Source organism: Pyrus communis, chromosome 16 (genome assembly GCF_041283825.1).
Source record: "Pyrus communis isolate YQ-2024b chromosome 16, ASM4128382v1, whole genome shotgun sequence".
NCBI lineage: Eukaryota > Viridiplantae > Streptophyta > Magnoliopsida > Rosales > Rosaceae > Pyrus > Pyrus communis.
The window spans coordinates 6061194-6077829 of NC_142580.1; the positions used below are offsets into that span (position 1 = coordinate 6061194).

At 37.9% G+C, this 16636-nt stretch overlaps 2 protein-coding genes across 2 annotated transcripts; both read left to right on the top strand.

The window, feature by feature from the left end:
- Window positions 1-1465: 1465 nt before the first annotated feature.
- LOC137731427 (sieve element occlusion protein) lies at window positions 1466-5607 on the top strand. Its single transcript, XM_088687367.1, has 7 exons — window positions 1466-2662; window positions 2895-3014; window positions 3094-3537; window positions 3738-3849; window positions 3971-4098; window positions 4364-4852; window positions 4952-5607. The coding sequence occupies exons 1-7, from the start codon at window positions 2507-2509 to the stop codon at window positions 5558-5560; spliced, it is 2058 nt and encodes a 685-aa protein (XP_088543493.1). The 5' UTR covers window positions 1466-2506; the 3' UTR covers window positions 5561-5607.
- Window positions 5608-12029: 6422 nt separating this feature from the next.
- On the top strand, window positions 12030-15867 carry LOC137731752 (protein SIEVE ELEMENT OCCLUSION B). The gene is made up of 7 exons (XM_068470948.2): window positions 12030-12646; window positions 12766-12891; window positions 13130-13581; window positions 13712-13812; window positions 13903-14042; window positions 14375-14869; window positions 14982-15867. The coding sequence occupies exons 1-7, from the start codon at window positions 12119-12121 to the stop codon at window positions 15633-15635; spliced, it is 2496 nt and encodes an 831-aa protein (XP_068327049.2). The 5' UTR covers window positions 12030-12118; the 3' UTR covers window positions 15636-15867.
- The last annotated feature ends 769 nt before the right edge of the window (window positions 15868-16636 follow it).

Below are 16636 nucleotides of genomic sequence, written 5' to 3' on the forward strand. Positions count from 1 at the left end.
AGTGTTAATATTAAATGATGTGTCACCAATAACAAATAAGCATATTAATTAACCGCAATAATCCAATTATCAATAACGGTATCATTTGATTTACAAAATTTAATTTTCCTAACATTACTCTTTTAGTAAACACAAATAACCCGAAATCGAAATTATGATTTTTAATTTTGTTTACGAGCACGGAAACACGTCATCAATGATAAAAGGTCGGTAGAGTTAGGACCAAATTGGTGTCTAAAATATGGTGCCGTGGATCTTTCCCACAGTAACGATACTAAATTTTCTATCTAATTCTACCATACTGCCATTTAAATTTGAATCTCCAAACTAATTTGTATTTCGCCAAAGAGCTACGACGCGTCATTTTGGCTGGTAATTTAAAGTTGTAACGACATTTAAAATTAGAATTGCCACTTATTATTATAATTTAGTGATATTTTTTTTTTATAAGTAAGTGGTTTTAAGTTTGATTCTCGTTAAAGACGAATTTGAATTACATTGCTAGCCTAGTAAGATTTAACACACTCCATTACCATCTTGGTGCATATAATATCGTTTGTAAAAAAAAAAAAAAAAAAAAAAAAAAAAAAAAAATCTGAATTTGGGTTGAAAATTAAGTATGCTTGGGCCACTTAATAGTGGGCAGATAACGCTATAATGTTTATTGGGCCCAATATCAAAGATATTTTTGTATTGAGTATGTATGTTACTAATCCAAACGTGTTGTGGTTGGCATTCAAGAATAAAATTTAACAGCCACTTAGTACTACGGTCTAGTGTATTCCTCTTCATTTGTAAGTGAGAGGTATTAAGTTCGATTCTCGTCAAAGGCGAATTTGAACCATTAGTGTTAATATTGTTTGTTCAAAAAAAAAAAATTAACAAGAAGTCAGATTACTAAAGTTTAGTAGTAGACGTGAATAAATCGCTGTAGACTCTCCCTTGTACTCAAAGTTAAACTGACGCTCCCTATGCTTGTTGATTAAAAGAAGAAAAAAGGGCGAGAATCTCTCATCTTTTGTAAGACGATACAAGTGAGCCATACCAAAGAGTTTTTATGTCAAAGACTGAGAACAAAGTCTCTTTATTAGATTTGGAATTTGTTAGTGAAGGGTAAAACGGCCTCCAGCATTGAACATCAGGATATGGACGAGTTTCGGTCCCTGGTTTAACATGAAAATCAATACTAATCTCCCAGAGTACATGATCCAAGCTCCGAGGTAATGAACATAAGATTGTTGTACAATGTGGTTAACTCAATATGTGGTCGATTTTATTGACATTATTGATATTTTGATTTGATTATTAATATGATTGTCAATATATCGTCAATAAAATAGTACATTTAATTAACTGTACTAAAAAATGACTTAATAAAAGCATAGCCTTTTCATTGCAGAAATAATTGTTCAGAATTCGTAGTGTCAATATTGTTTGATTGACAAATCACAAATTTCAATAAGATGGGAGTTAAAATACACCGAACCTTTTCCAAGTCGATCGGCACAATCCACCGCAGACTTGCAAGCAGTTCGGCAGACAGGAGCCGGATATATTTCTGATTGTTCTGCTGAGTGATATCACAACTACCTCTTAGTTGTAAAGGTCCTTATTACCAAGCTCGAATGTTCCTTTGTTGATAAAAAGAAAAGAAAAGACGAGAGAGATCTCTCATCTTTTGTAAGAAGATACAGATGATCCTCACCACATAGTTTTATCTAAAAGGCTAGAAAATCAAACAAAATCTCATCTTTAGATTTCTTAGTGATGGGGTTTGCTCGATTTTTAGGTCCCCAGTCCCAAAAGTACAAGAAGTTTTCTTTTACGTTACGGTTAACTAGCTATACTTATTTAAAATATAGATATGTCATTGATATGTTCGATATTTTTACTACTTTCCATCTTACCATTGTTGATAGGCAATCGATATTATTTTTTATATGTCATCGATAAAGTGGTTTTTTCTACTCCACAAGTAATTGATCACAAGAGTCCATATTGTTACATTTACAAGTCACAAACTGCAACAAGGTGTTTCGTTTCTAAGAGCCATAAGATTATTATTACATTTTTTGGTATCAGATGGTTCTGTTCTACTTTTCCCTTTAAGTGTGGTTGTTTCTCACTCCCTCAGCACCAAAAAACAAAAGGAGATGGATGGCTGAAGACCCTTGTAACTGTGCTTTTTCCTAAGATGCTTCTTCCAGGCAGCCAGTACTTCACTAATAAACACATTTCTTACTGTTTTGATGATCCACTTTGCGTCGTATTCTATATTAATCGTCTCTTCGCGATTACTAATTAAGGACAAAGTGCAAAAGGAGAAGGCTTTGAATTTGATTCTGGTGTACTCAAAATATAGTAAACAGCAACCTTTTTAAAAAGCGCTCTCTACAAACAAACAGTGTGAGAAACTGAATTTTTTTTTTTTTTGTCCTGCAAAATTAAGTTGGTGCATTCCCTAGTTTTATGTGTTTGCCTCCGTTGGTTCACTACCACTTTCACCATGGACTCGCTCGGAAGTGACTCTGTGTCATCTTTGTCAGAAGAAGTCCTGATCAAGAAGCTACTTCTTAGCCATGATCCTGACGGTTGCCATTTTGATTCTGAGCTCTTGCTTTGTGCAGTGGAGAAAATCATGATTTGCACGGCTGCATCAGAAGTAATTGCTCATTTCTAACACATGTCACTTTAGCATATGTTTTTTCCTTTTTTCAACGCAAAATATAAATGGTATAGGAAATGCTGCTTATCTACGTAAGATTGTTCTTATACATTTGAATTTGTTTTTGTGTTTCTTTGTAATTCTAAAACTTATGAACTCTCGAGCACTTGTGATTAACATCATGATCTTCTATTCCAAGCTTTTCATCTCATCAAACACTTACTTTCAGGTTCTTGACGAAGACCTTGATGCCAATGAAAAAATTATTGTAAGCGACATGGAAGAACTCGAAACACTAGAAGCTCTCGGAATATTTGGATCAGAAACCTTTTGTAAGATTTCGCATGAGGTAATTCACCTTCTCTCTCTCTCTCTCTCATTGATCTTCGTGCAGATGCATTAATTCGATCTATTTGTTAAAATGGCAGATACTTTGCAAGTGCTCTGATGAAGAAAACCTACACAGAAGGACAATGATTTTGTTTGATTTGCTGGGAAAATATAGATGGGGTGAAAAAGTGGTATTAGTGCTTACATGTTTTGTAGCAAGTTATGGCGAATTCAGGCTCCTAATGCAGCTAAACTCTTGTATTCCCTTGGCAATATCAGTTGCCATGCTCAAGCAATTGCCGACTGACGTGAGTCCTTTGAAGCCTCAATTTAACGCCTTGAGTTTGTTAGTTGATGCGATGGTGGATGTAACCAAGTGTATCATCAAGTTTGAAAAACTTCCACTTTCGCGTGTGGAGTTGGACGATGAGACAAAGGCTGTTGCAAAGTCCCAAATCTATATCGCTGTTTACTGGATCATTCGAGGCATCTTGAAATGCTCTTCTCAAATCACAGATTCAACAGCCTTGAAATCTGACCAGGTTCATATTCCTTCCCTTTGATTAGTGTATTAAAATATGATGAACTTCTGTTGAGTATTGTTCATAAGAATTTTTGTTAAACTGCTTTAATTTGTGTTCCAAATTACGTTCGAGTAACCTGAAATACTGATTTGTAATTAAACACCAAATGAATTTGCCATAAATTGATTTAATGGTGAAGGAATTGTTTCGAATTGAAGTGTTCAGATTCAACCATAATTGCAACATGGGAGCTTGTAAGTTTGACGTATCAGCTGCGCAGCATTTATGATCACCTCAGACAGCAGGTGGAAGTGTGCCATCACCAAACAGGTTACAAGTCGACGTTTAGAGGATGAATTTGAAAACTTTTTATTTTGTTTATGATCCATGCATTGAGCATAGTATTGAAGCAATTGGTATGTATTCTTGACACTTTCAGCATAACTTGCAGAGACAAAGCTGTATCATAAGCTGCTGAATATCTTCAAGGAGACCCAAGTGGACAACCAAGAGGTGCTTAGCTTGCTTTTTGCCTTGAGAGATGACTTTCCACTCAAGCAATGCTCCTCACAAGCAAAGGCAGGTTTAAAATCCCATGCTGATCAGTGTCACAATGTATCTTCTAAATACTCCAATTACAAAGATGCCATCACACATAAAAACATTAATATTGTGCTAATTTTACACTTAATCTTTGGTACTTATTTACTGTTAGCGCGTATTATCTGATTGCCTTCATTTTGACAAAACTGCAAATCTAGGGTGCCGGAGTGTAAACTAATTTTAAACTTTTTACAGAGATAAGTTGCTACTGTTTTACCAACTCACTAGGGTTTGTTCACAGCTTGGTGTCTCTGATCTGAAGAGCAAGGTAGTCATACTGTTGATCTCAAAGCCAGAGTTTCTTTCGATAGAGGAGTCACTCTTTCTGGTTCAGCAAACACATAATCATCCTCACAACAAAGATGTAGAGGCCAGTTATGCAATTGTATGGGTTCCCATTCCAGTTTCCAGTACTTGGACCAATGCCGAAAAGGAAAATTTTGAATATTTATCAAATTCTTTGCCTTGGTACTCAATAAGGCAACCCTGGCTTCCTAACTCAGCAGTGGTGACATTCATAAAAGAAGCATGGTACTGCAAAAGTGAGCCGGTTTTGGTTGTGTTGAATTCGCAGGGAACAGTCTCAAACCCTAATGCAATTGACATGCTGTTTATCTGGGGTGCTAGAGCGTATCCTTTTTCGGCATCAAGAGAGAAAGAACTCTGGCAAGAGCAGAATTGGACATTGCACTTTTTGATTGATGAAATTGACCCCCTGCTGACTAAGCGCGTATGAGTATTTACTTTGTAGAATCAATCCTCTCTTGTACTTTAGTAATCATTATTTTCTTTTTGGGTGCTTACGCTCGTGAGTTTGCATTGTTTTCAGGTGGAAGAAGGCAGAAATATTTGCATCTATGGAAGTAACAGCATAGATTGGATTGTAGAATTCACTGCTAAGATGGAGATTATTAAAAGGGCAGGAGTGCAGCTTGAGATGGTGTATGTCGGCAAAAGGAACTCAACCCCGCATGTGAAGGACATTTTAGCCAATGTACGTTACAAAAAATTGAGCAGCGCATTGCCTTCCATGAAAACGCATTTCTTCTGGCTTCGGTTGGAAAGTATAAGAAGATCAAAACTCCGGCTAGGCAAGCCAGAGACCTACACTGACAATGTTTTAGATGAGGTGTCAGCATTGCTAGATATCGATAATAATGACGAAAATTGGGCAGTCATAGGGAGAGGATCTAATTCGATTGATATAATAAGACTTGAAGGACCGAAGATCATGGAATGCTTAGACTTGTTTCCTAGTTGGGGAGGAAATTTGGCTGAGTTAGGATTTTTTGGTGCACTTAGACATGCCCTTGCACCACCTATTCTTCCTAGGCCTTGTGGTCATGATTTTACTCACCCTAGTAAAGAACAAGGTGAAGGAGTGGTCGTTTGTGGCAAGTGTAAGCACCCCATGAAGAAGTTTGTTATGTATAAATGATGTGATTGCTCAATTTGAAATAGTACTATTTGCCCTTATCTGAAAAATCCTGGAGCTATTAAAAACTTCAAATGAAATGGGAAGTGTTATTAGCACATCAAAAATCTTATTCTACACTCCTCACAAGTATATTTTTCTTTCTAAATATAGAAAGTTTGGAGTGTAGAATGAAAATTTTGGAGTGCTAATAACAATTCCCAATGAAATTTGAAAAAGAAATGATTACGCAAACCCATTTTCTCATTTGCATACTCTCGTTATTTTATTTTCATCTCCTGATTTTTTTTTATTTGTTCAATTCAAATATGTGTAAAAATAGGGAAAAAAAGGGGAGCATTTTTGCTCTCCACCATAAACTACGGTTGTATGCTCACCACCTTATTTATCACAGTTAGATGAATTTGAATTTCAAGATTTGTGTAGTGGATAGACACAAATCTTAAAATTCAAATACATCTAACAGTGATAAATAGGGTGGTGAACATTACCATCACTTGAGGGTGGTGAGCAAAATGCACTCCTTAGTTGTATTAGAATAGCAAGGTTATGTTTAACAAAGTTGTTTATCTTTACTATTCTCCAACCAGGTGAGTTGGGCAAGTTGAAAGGTTAATTCAATCCTAATCCAACCATCATAACTCGGATTTGGATTCGAGTTTGATTTCACTCGGGTTCATTCGAATTTGAATTTAATTGGATTCGAGTTTATATGTGTTGAGTTCGAGTCGTCAAACTTTAGAATTAGAAATATTGTGTGAAGAAATGAAAAGTATGATCACCAGACGCCGTGGCATTGGCAGCACCAAGAAGCAACCGTGGCAAACCCTTATTCCATCCTCCATTTTGACCATAAATATCGGAACCCTGAGCGGTTTCAATCCTCACAGATTTTACTTATTCTTAGCAACCAACTTATTTCTTGAATTTACAATGTTGATTGTAACAGAATAAACGATTATAATTAAAAATAAGAATAAATTTAATGACGCATAAGGCTTGAGACTGCAAATTTGGACCGACTCATAAAAAACCTTAATTCATAAGAGAGCTTAAATAATAATAGAAAGGCTGTTGGCTGTTGGACTTGGTGTAATATGTGCATAAGTTTGATTTGAGCTACAATCAGGTAGATTGATCAATTAGATTGGGTTAGGTATGGGCAGATAAAAAGATCAATCCAACTCAACTCAATAAATGGTCGGGTTGGATTTGGACGGGTTATGAGATATATGCTTACTGCAAATATTTTGAGATATCATATTTTATCGAACTGATGTTCTTTATAGTATATAGATGAATGACTATATGCTATTTAGAATATTCTTTTACACACTTCTTTATAATATAGATGATGGATGACTTTATACTATGAAGATGTTTTGAGCTATATGTACCTATATTTGGAAAGACTGTGTTCAATGGTTTTGTGCCTATCTAGTGGTCATTGTTTCGCCAACGAGCAAGGGATATGGTTGTTAGTTGCGGGCTGGGAGAAATAATCGCTGGTTTCAGGCCGAGAGACATGGAGCTAGCATTGGGTTGGGAGAAATAATCTATAGCTTAGGGCGCAGAGACATAGTAGCTGGCATTGGATCGGGTGATATTGTTGTTGGATATCACTATTTAGCCCACTATATACGAGATATGTTTTATGAAAGATTTTAAGGCATGCTAGGGTTTCGGAAACCTACTACCTATTATGCTATTAATTTTCATAAAACTTTGGGGGTTAATATGTTGATAACTATTTTATTGTGTATATATATATATATATATATCAACTTGGTCCACTCATGTTTGTTTTGCGCCCTCTCAGGTTTTAGAATCAAGGTGTACAATCTCGACGTCATTGCACTTCTGCATCGGCAGCTTCAAGTTCTCTCGGTGTAGGACCCATTCTCTTATTCATTAAATTTTATATTATTTCATTTTAGTGTTCTAAATTAGTTGTATACTCTCAACACGTTCCTCATTTGCATATTAATTCTATTTAAATTTATAAGTCTTATTTATTTCTTGTTCTCATACATTCTAATATGGCTTCGTCACCTTTGGGTGTCGGCCAGCACGTGCCTACCCTGTTGTTTGAGGAATATCAGGATCGGGCGTGTCAATTTGGTATCATAGCAGTTTCAATCCTCACATATTGTACTTATTCTTTAGAAACCATCTTATTTCTTGAATTAACAATGTTGATGGTGGCTAAATAACCGATTATAATTAAAAATAAGAATAAAGTTAGTGAAGCATAAGGCTTGAGACTACAAATTTGAACCCACTCGTAAAAATCCTTAATTCATATAGAGCTTAAATAATAATAGGAAGGTTGTTGGCTGTTGGTTGTTGGATGTTGGACTTGGTGTAATATGTGCATAAGTTTGATTTGAGCTACAATCAGGTAGATTGATCGATTAGGTTGGGTTAGGTATGGGCAGATAAAAAGATCAACCCAACTCAACTCAATAAATGGTCGGGTTGGATTGGGACGGGTTATGACTAAGAAAAACTCACCTAATCACGTTTAAAGTTGGGTTGGATATGCGCGAGTTCCGGGTTGGCCCAACCCAAGTTGCACCCGTCACCACCACCATTACCTACCATTGTTACTGCTTCCACCACCAGCCATATTCATCATCGTTGCCGCGGTGGCCATCACACACCGTCATCGCCACCACCGCTTACCATCATGATCACCTTCTCCATTGCAATCACCCATCATCATCACCTCCACCACCATCATCAATATCGTCACCATCACCATCACCATCACCGTCGTTGCTATCGCCATTTACCATCATTACCACCACCTATCATCACTATTACCATCGTTGTCAACGCTACTGCCAACCACCATCATCAACCATTGCCGCCACTACAACCCACCACTGCCACCAGCCACCATCATCTCTGTCACTATCACCACCACCACATATTATCATCATCGCCACTGCCATCACGACCACCACCACCACCCACCATCATCACCACCACCACCAACCACCTCCACTTGTATATTTCCTAATTATTATCTTTCATATATATATATATATATATATATATATTGTTGACTTTAAATACACATTAAATTTAGTATTTGAATTTTCTTATTCTTTTAGGTTAGTGTTTGGGCCCAAAATAATATTATTGGGCCGAGCATAAGTTTATGTTCGGCCCAAAACTTTTCCTAACGTACTATGGGCTGTCTAGTGGTCAGAAGCCGCCCAGTTAAGGCGGTCGAGTCCTATTGCCAGAAGGAGTGATTTGGATAAGAGCAGATGGGTCGAAGTCCTAGTACGATAAGGAGTCTCAATGGAGCGAGGACGCTAAGATTTGAAAAGTGAAGGTGGCCAAATAGAGAATTTGGTTCAAAGTCCTAGTAGGAGTAGGATTGGCCGAGCCTTGGTTGGACTAGGATGAAGAATCCTAATTCGAGTATAGTTCTAATTCGGCCAATATGAGATTAGTTGTTATAAATAGGAGGGGATGCGTCATTCGAGAGCCGTCCAATTCAACATACAAACTACCCTGCACAAACTTCTCAAACATCTTGAGATTTTTTATTTTCTTTTTCCGCCAACACACCTTCAGTTTGGATAAACAGCACTATGAAGGCAACCGGTGAACATCTTCAGTTTGGATAAACAGAACTGTTGCCGTAGAATCAGCTGACCGAGGAGCACCTTCAGTTTGGATAAACAGCACTGCATCGAGGTCGACTGGTTACCTATCCAAGTCTCGGTCGAGAAGGGTTTTCGAATCCTTATTGGCAGAGGTCATCTTATTAGCCTTATCGGCGAAGTGAGGTGTTACAAGTTACTACATTCAGCACATTGAACGCCAAGTGGTTTTATGATTGGATACTCACAAGTGAGTTTCAGAGTTCGGCATTCTAACGGCCGAACCACATTTACTATCAAGACATACATCTCTTTTGAGTACATGTGTTCGTATAGTTTGGACTGGTTCGCCATGCTTATACTCTTACGAATATAATCACTGTGACCAAACCCGGTGCCGACGATTCGTGAATTTCGCAAAACTAGCAGCCTTGTCTTCAGGTTTAAGAACCCGAAGGCCGAGACGTGTTCCTTCCTCGGTCGCAGTTGCAAGATCAAGAAGTCAGTAGCGCGTTCAACGCAACATCAACAAATTTTACTCCTCGGCCGACGAGTTGGCATGCCCCGTATCAACCGAATGATATAGTTAGCTCATTAATTACTCGACATGCGTGCCATGTAGACTTTGTAGTTTTTAGGAGTTAGTCAACAAAAAAATTACAAATTTTAAAATATAAATTTCCATCATTAAAAACTTACATTTTGTCATCCAACATAGTGTTAAAGCATTCAAGTTCTGGATATTCAATGTGTTTTCGATGAACCAAAAAAGTGAAGAAAGACGAGGCCTATGGCTTACTATTCTATCTATAAAAAATAAAAAAATAAAAAAATAAAAAAAAGGAAAATTCTATTCACTACTATCCCAGAAAATTGATCTTCACAACCAGGCCCACATTTAAAAAATGAAACTCACTCAAGGAATATAATAAAAAAAATTTATCAAAACTTGAGTTTGAAGATCAATTTATCAGTTTTGTAGAAGGACTTACATGATACAAATACATTGTTATAGTGACGTTCTATGCCAATGAAATAAAGATATGTGTAAGTTTTTGCCCACATGTTTTGATTTTATTAACATGAGAAGCCACGTAGCGGTATACTCGTGTCATATAAATTATTCTCATTTTGTATATTATGAACCCAACAGCCAACTTAGTGAACCTTTGGTTTTTCTGGATGAAAGAATGTAGTCCACGCCCCACAGCTAGTAGATTTCTTGAACGGTAATATTAGTAATAATATGACCTTTTATCTTGGATTTCTGGAGGCTTTTTTCTGTTCGTATCTTGTCATTCATATATAGCATAATAATAGCAACACTTTCCTTTTTGTTTCGTACTGTATCTCAAGCAATCCCCTGGTCCCTCATGAGCATGATGAAAGTCTCGGAATCTATACGTCAACAAAAAAAAAAGTTAGAAAATCAAGGAGAAAAAAAAAAAAAAAAAGTTTGGGAAGCATCTCAAACGCAGGTGTTTTCGTTTTCTTTCCCTTCCAGAGTAGGATTTTTCAGTTGGCCACTAGCTCTAAATTTATATGCTTTTCTTGATTGGTAAAAGAACCAATAGCTTATTATACTTTTGAGTACAAAAGGCACCAAAACATATATTCAGACCAAAAGAAAAGGCACTAAATCATTTGAGTATAGAATATCAAATTACTGGTGGGATGAAGAAGGCAATCAACTTTCTAATTACATTTTCTTCTTTCCGTACGCTAAACTGGTTCCTTGGTTCTTCCTCACTTCCGCTTCTGGGTAATGCCAAAAGGCCAGTGATCCCAGCTGCTAGCTATCTATACTACTAGCTAACACTGAATTAACAAAATTAATAAATGATAGTATTAGTACCTCGTATTATACCTAACAAATTGGAAAATTCTAGCCCTAGAATAGCAAGACCATCTTGCTTTTTTATGTTGATCCAGATGACTTAAAGTATCAGATGAATTGAAGTATGAGAGAAACTTACATACAGCCAAAACGCTAGGTGATAAAGTTTCAAACCTATCACAGACCCTGAAGTGTTTTAATTTTCTTATATGACATTGCATGATTGGTTTGAAATACTACAGTCTACAACATTGGTGCTCGAATTGTGAGTTTTTTTTTTTTTTTTTTTGAACAAGTGATATTATCTACACTAAGGAGAGGAGGTGGGCTTAGCTTCATAATGGGCTAGCAATAATGTGATTCAAACTCGTATTTGGCGAGAATCGAACCTAAGATCTCTCACTTACAAGTAAAAAGGAATACCACTAGACCGTAGTACTAAGTGGCGGAAGTTATTCTTCTAAAAAAAACAATCATGTATGAGATTTTTTACTTGCCAAATCATTCCAATCCCTAGTTCTTTTGGACATGAATTACAATTTGTAATGTCATACCCGTTTACATTTCGGTTCTGAGTCTAAACACAATGAGAGTCAACAATTAGAATAATTTTGATTATCATTTCAAGTAAACATGTTATATTTGTGTTGATGAATGCATGTAGTTATTCAGTAATAACAGTTCATCGAGTAACAACAAAACACTATACAACATGCGTGAATCATGTGTCTCACGGCATAGGCAAACTATATATGACAATAATATTCCTAGGGTAAGAATATCAGGATTGCCATGCATGTAACCTTTCGTGAAGGTGAAAAAAGATTTCGAATGCGACCAGACAAATTTATAGACAAGCCCTTGTCTCTAAAGAATGAAAATATCAAATATTAGTCTTTACTGGCGCTTTTGGAGCAAACCCTAATGGAAGCAAGGTAGCAGCTACCACATATTGTTTTTGCCCTTCTTTTCTATCCATTTTAATTGCATGCATCAACTATATAAGCCCTAGCTAACTGGCTTGAACTGAAACCAATACACATCGAAGTCATTTCTCTCCTGCCCATCCCCTCACAAGCAAGCTTACAGCCTCAACCTTTCGAAATGGCAGCTCCTCAGAATTATAATAACCCCCCTGTACCGGCTGCCCAGAATTACAATCCTACCCCTATGCCAGCTGCTCAGAATTACAATCCTGCCCCTATTCCAGCTGCTCAGAATTACAATCCTGCCCCTATGCCGGTTGCCCAGAATTACAATCCTGCGCCTATGCCGACGGCTCAAAATTACGATCCGGCCCGTGTGCCGGCTGCTCAGAGTTATAATGCACCCCAGGCACCAGGTGCTCAGAGTTATAATGCACCCCAGGCACCAGGTGCTCAGTATTACAATAAGCCCACCGCCGGAGGACGCAGAGGAGGAGACTACTATAACCGCCCTCTATCCAAAGATGGGCGTCGCTTTTCTTCAACAGCTTCTGATGACAGTATGCTGACCAACCAAATTCTGGCTAGTGACAAGTCTCATGCCCGTCCCTATGATGTCACTCTCCTTTCTTTGAAACACATTCTTCAAACCGTCGACGTGATTCTGTCCCGCGTCACCCAACCTGACATCCACAGCACCGTCACGGTAAGTTTGGCTCTCACAATCGCACAAGAAATCACTTGGTAGAAATGTTATCGTCAATAATTTAGTTTTATAAACGGTATGTTGTTGCTCATAGCGTGAAATTGTTTGTGTCTAAATAGGGAGCACTAGTGCCGGGTGCACACGCCGATGCTTTGGAGCATGAGAAGGCTTCCCATGCTATCCTCAGTAGTCTCCCTGACAACTACGATGTTCCAACCAGCCTGTTTAATGCAATTTCCTGCGAGGTTTATAACATACATACTATAGCTTACAACTAAATGTGAACTTGTATCGCACGTTCAGACAACAATCAACTTGATTAATAATCTAGATTTTCAATCAATGAAAAAAAAAACCATTTTTCTCGCGATAGATAATGAGCACTATTGCAAAACAATCGGCATTATGGACAATTTGGTCCTCTAGTTGAACTTACAAAATAAGAGGCCTATTAATTGTCTTGGCACTTCAAATATGTGACAGATATTCTGCAAGTGGCTGTCTGGGGAAGATGCCAACAAGACAACCATGGACATATTAGACACAGTGCAACACTACGACTGGGATGAAAAGGTTGTGCTTGCCTTGGGAGCTTTTGCTGTGAAAGATGGTGAATACTGGCTTGTGGCTCACCTTTACACCACCAACCCTCTCGCCAAAGCGGTTGGGCAGCTTAAGCAAGTGCAAGAGATACTGGAACATGCCGGGACTCGTTTGAAGCCCAAGTTTGACGCCTACAACAATCTGGTTAGGGCCGTGCTCAATGTGACCAAGTGCATTGTTCAGCTACATGACCTCCACCGCAACCCCGTCATGACCACTGAAGCAGAGTCGGCGGCTACCACTGCTCTTATCCCCACAGCTGTTTACTGGACGATTCGGAGTATTGTAGTTGCTGCAACACAGCATTTGGGGATCACTGGCATGGGCCCCGAGTAAGTACTCGTTCTTCTGAATGCATGTGTCTGGTTTATATCCATAGTCTGACAACATTAACATTATTTGGCAAGCAAGAAAACGCGATGTTAAAGTCATTATGTTTTCCGTTTATTTGGCTTCTATTAGGCATATGACAGAGGCATGGGAACTGTCTTCCTTGGCTCATAAGCTCGAAAACATACACAGCCACCTCAAGGAGAATCTCGACAAATTACTCGACATCATCAGTGAGTCTAGTTAACAAGTAGAGTTAGCTTAATTACCCTATATGTTTATGCAAATGCCTAGCTAGAGATTAATGGTCTGCTGTGATGCAGAGAGGAAGAAAGAAGAGCAAGAATTAAGTGAAATTTCTTACATCTTGGAATCACCACACATTGACAACAGCAAGCCTTTGAGGGTCCTGTTTTACAAGGATGATCAGCCTGCACTCTATGATTGCTTCAACAAGAAGAGGGTTCGCTCTGAAATCTCACTTCTCTTCTATCCCTACAATAAATATATATATATATATATATATATATATAATCAAATAGAATTGATCAACCAAGATCATCTTCAATATCATCAGGTCAACTAACCTTGATTAAAAAAAGTAATAAGGATATAGAAGAGCTGGATGACTGCATCAAGTACTTAATTTTTAATCAACTGAATTCTAATTTTTAATTAAACCATGCATTTTACTTGCATTAAGCACATACTTGGAAGAAAGTTAATGTCAAAGTTATGATTTCAATGTTTAATTAACCAATTAACTCCCTCATACCCAATGTATACATCAAACAGGTTGACATTGATGTGCTGAAGAGGAAGGTTGTGATACTGTTCCTTTCGGACACAGACGTTGTCCACGAAAACGAGTACATGATTGTTCAGCAAATGTACTTGGAAAAACGGCAGAACCCAACCAGGACGGAGAGCCAGTATGAGGTTGTGTGGGTTCCGATTGTGGACATGTGGACCGATGCCAAGTACCAGCAGTTCGAGGATCTTAGAAGGAACATGGAATGGTACACATTGTTCCACCCTTCGGTTGTCCCTAAGACTGTCATCAGGTACATCAGGAAGCAGGATAAATGGAACTATGGCAAGAAGCCTCTGCTTGTGGTGATGGACCCTCAAGGAAAAATAGTGCACACCAATGCTGTTCACATGATGTGTGTTTGGGGAAGCATAGCCTTCCCTTTCACTAGCAACAGAGAGAAATTACTCTGGGAGGAAGAGAAGGATTGGAGGATCGAGCTTTTGGCAGATTCTATCGATCAGAACCTAATTACCTGGGTATATCCATATTCGCTTTATAATATTTAATATTCGCTTCAGAATATTTACAGTTTGATAGCATAGTATGTCACTTTATATTAGTACTAATTTTTGACACAACGTGTTTCAGATCACGGAAGGGAAATACATTTGCTTGTATGGCGGGGAAGATATAGATTGGATCAGAAATTTCACAAGGTCAGCCAAAAATGTGGCTCGGGAAGCTGGGATCCAGTTGGAATTGCTTTATGTGGGGAAAAGAAACCCTAAGGAGAAAGTGGTGAGGAACATCATGAACGTCATCCAAGCTGAGAAGCTAAGCCACACTCTTGAGTGGACCCTCATCTGGTTCTTCTGGATGCGTCTCGAGAGCATGTGGCAATCCAAGGGACACCAGATGCAGTCTGAGGTTAGGTCTGGTCGAGTTAGGACCGACAACAAGAAGAATGATCCAGTGATGCAGGGGATCATATCGATGTTGAGCTTCGGTTCAAGTGACCGTGGATGGGCTGTGATTGGCGCCGGTTCATCGGAGATGGCTAAGGCTAATGGAGAGCACATGCATAGAAGTTTAAGCGAGTATAACTTGTGGAATAGAAGGGTGAACGAGATAGGGTTTGTGCCTGCACTGAATGAGTACTTGACTGGGGTTTATAAAGAAGCTCCACATCACTGCACCAGTCTCATATTGCCTGCCACCGGACTCATGCCTGAGACGGTGGCCTGCGCTGAATGCGGCCGCCTCATGGAGCGGTTCACCATGTTCCGCTGCTGCACTGATTGATCAGCTTCTGTTGCACCGGACCACAAGTCTGCTTTTTACGATACGTTGAGTTTCCCTACCTGATTGCAAGCTACTGTTGCTGCTTTTTACTAGTACTCGAAGTGCTATATTTATGTATGACAATAAATGTGACACCTGAATTATGGCAGTGCATTAGGTGCCACCTACAGTGTGCTATCATATTATGATCCAGTATTATTGCTACCAACAAATTTCAATTATTCATTTTTAATTTGGGTCCATTTTAATAAGTTATTAGAGTACTGTTAGCATATTGATCTCGTTCACCAAATGATATGATAATTTTTTATTGATTTAAACCTGGATCCATTATTAGTTATTAACAAATAAAATATTTACACATCCTGACATATTATTTGGTGAACAAATTAGTGAATAAGTTTAACACTATAATTAATGTTACTGTTGTCATTTTCCACTCCTAATTTGTACTAGAGGTGGAAGCATTGCCTCTCATGGCATGCATGGCTACATGTTAAGATTAACATATACGGACATGATGAAAAGTGGAGGCTAAAAAGTAGTTAATGAACCAAAGTAATTCGTTCATTAAAGAATTATCAGAGAGATAATCATAATAATTTAGTTTAGGGTTCTTTACTGGGTTCTATTTGACTTGAACAGTAGTTTAGCCGCCTAGCTTTGTATAGTCTGCCTTTAAAGTTATAGATTAATTAGCCCTAAATGACAATAATGAACAAATTAAGCAATTATCGGACAGAAGCTTATGTCTCTTGATCACTCCTGAATAAGAACTTATAATTCTTCACACAAGCTTCATGAGTCCGGAGATCATTGTTTAATCAGTGAAGAATGTACAAACTTTACATCGGAAATTTGACAATATAAAGTATGAATGATTCTAATATTAACTATACATGAGGCTTTTTTGTAATAAAACCTAACACCTGATGTGCTATTTGATCAAATACAAGATAAAGATAGTATCAATGTAATTAGCGATAGATCGTAGATATGTA

Excerpts from the sequence above, each read along its gene's own strand:
- LOC137731427 (XM_088687367.1), top strand. The coding sequence starts at position 2,507 with ATGGACTCGCTCGGAAGTGACTCTGTGTCATCTTTGTCAGAAGAAGTC. Across the intron at positions 3,015-3,093 it reads TTTGTAAGATTTCGCATGAG|ATACTTTGCAAGTGCTCTGA; the intron begins GTAATTCACCTT and ends TTAAAATGGCAG. Across the intron at positions 4,099-4,363 it reads AATGCTCCTCACAAGCAAAG|CTTGGTGTCTCTGATCTGAA; the intron begins GCAGGTTTAAAA and ends GTTTGTTCACAG.
- LOC137731752 (XM_068470948.2), top strand. The coding sequence starts at position 12,119 with ATGGCAGCTCCTCAGAATTATAATAACCCCCCTGTACCGGCTGCCCAG. Across the intron at positions 14,043-14,374 it reads ATTGCTTCAACAAGAAGAGG|GTTGACATTGATGTGCTGAA; the intron begins GTTCGCTCTGAA and ends TACATCAAACAG. Across the intron at positions 14,870-14,981 it reads ATCAGAACCTAATTACCTGG|ATCACGGAAGGGAAATACAT; the intron begins GTATATCCATAT and ends AACGTGTTTCAG.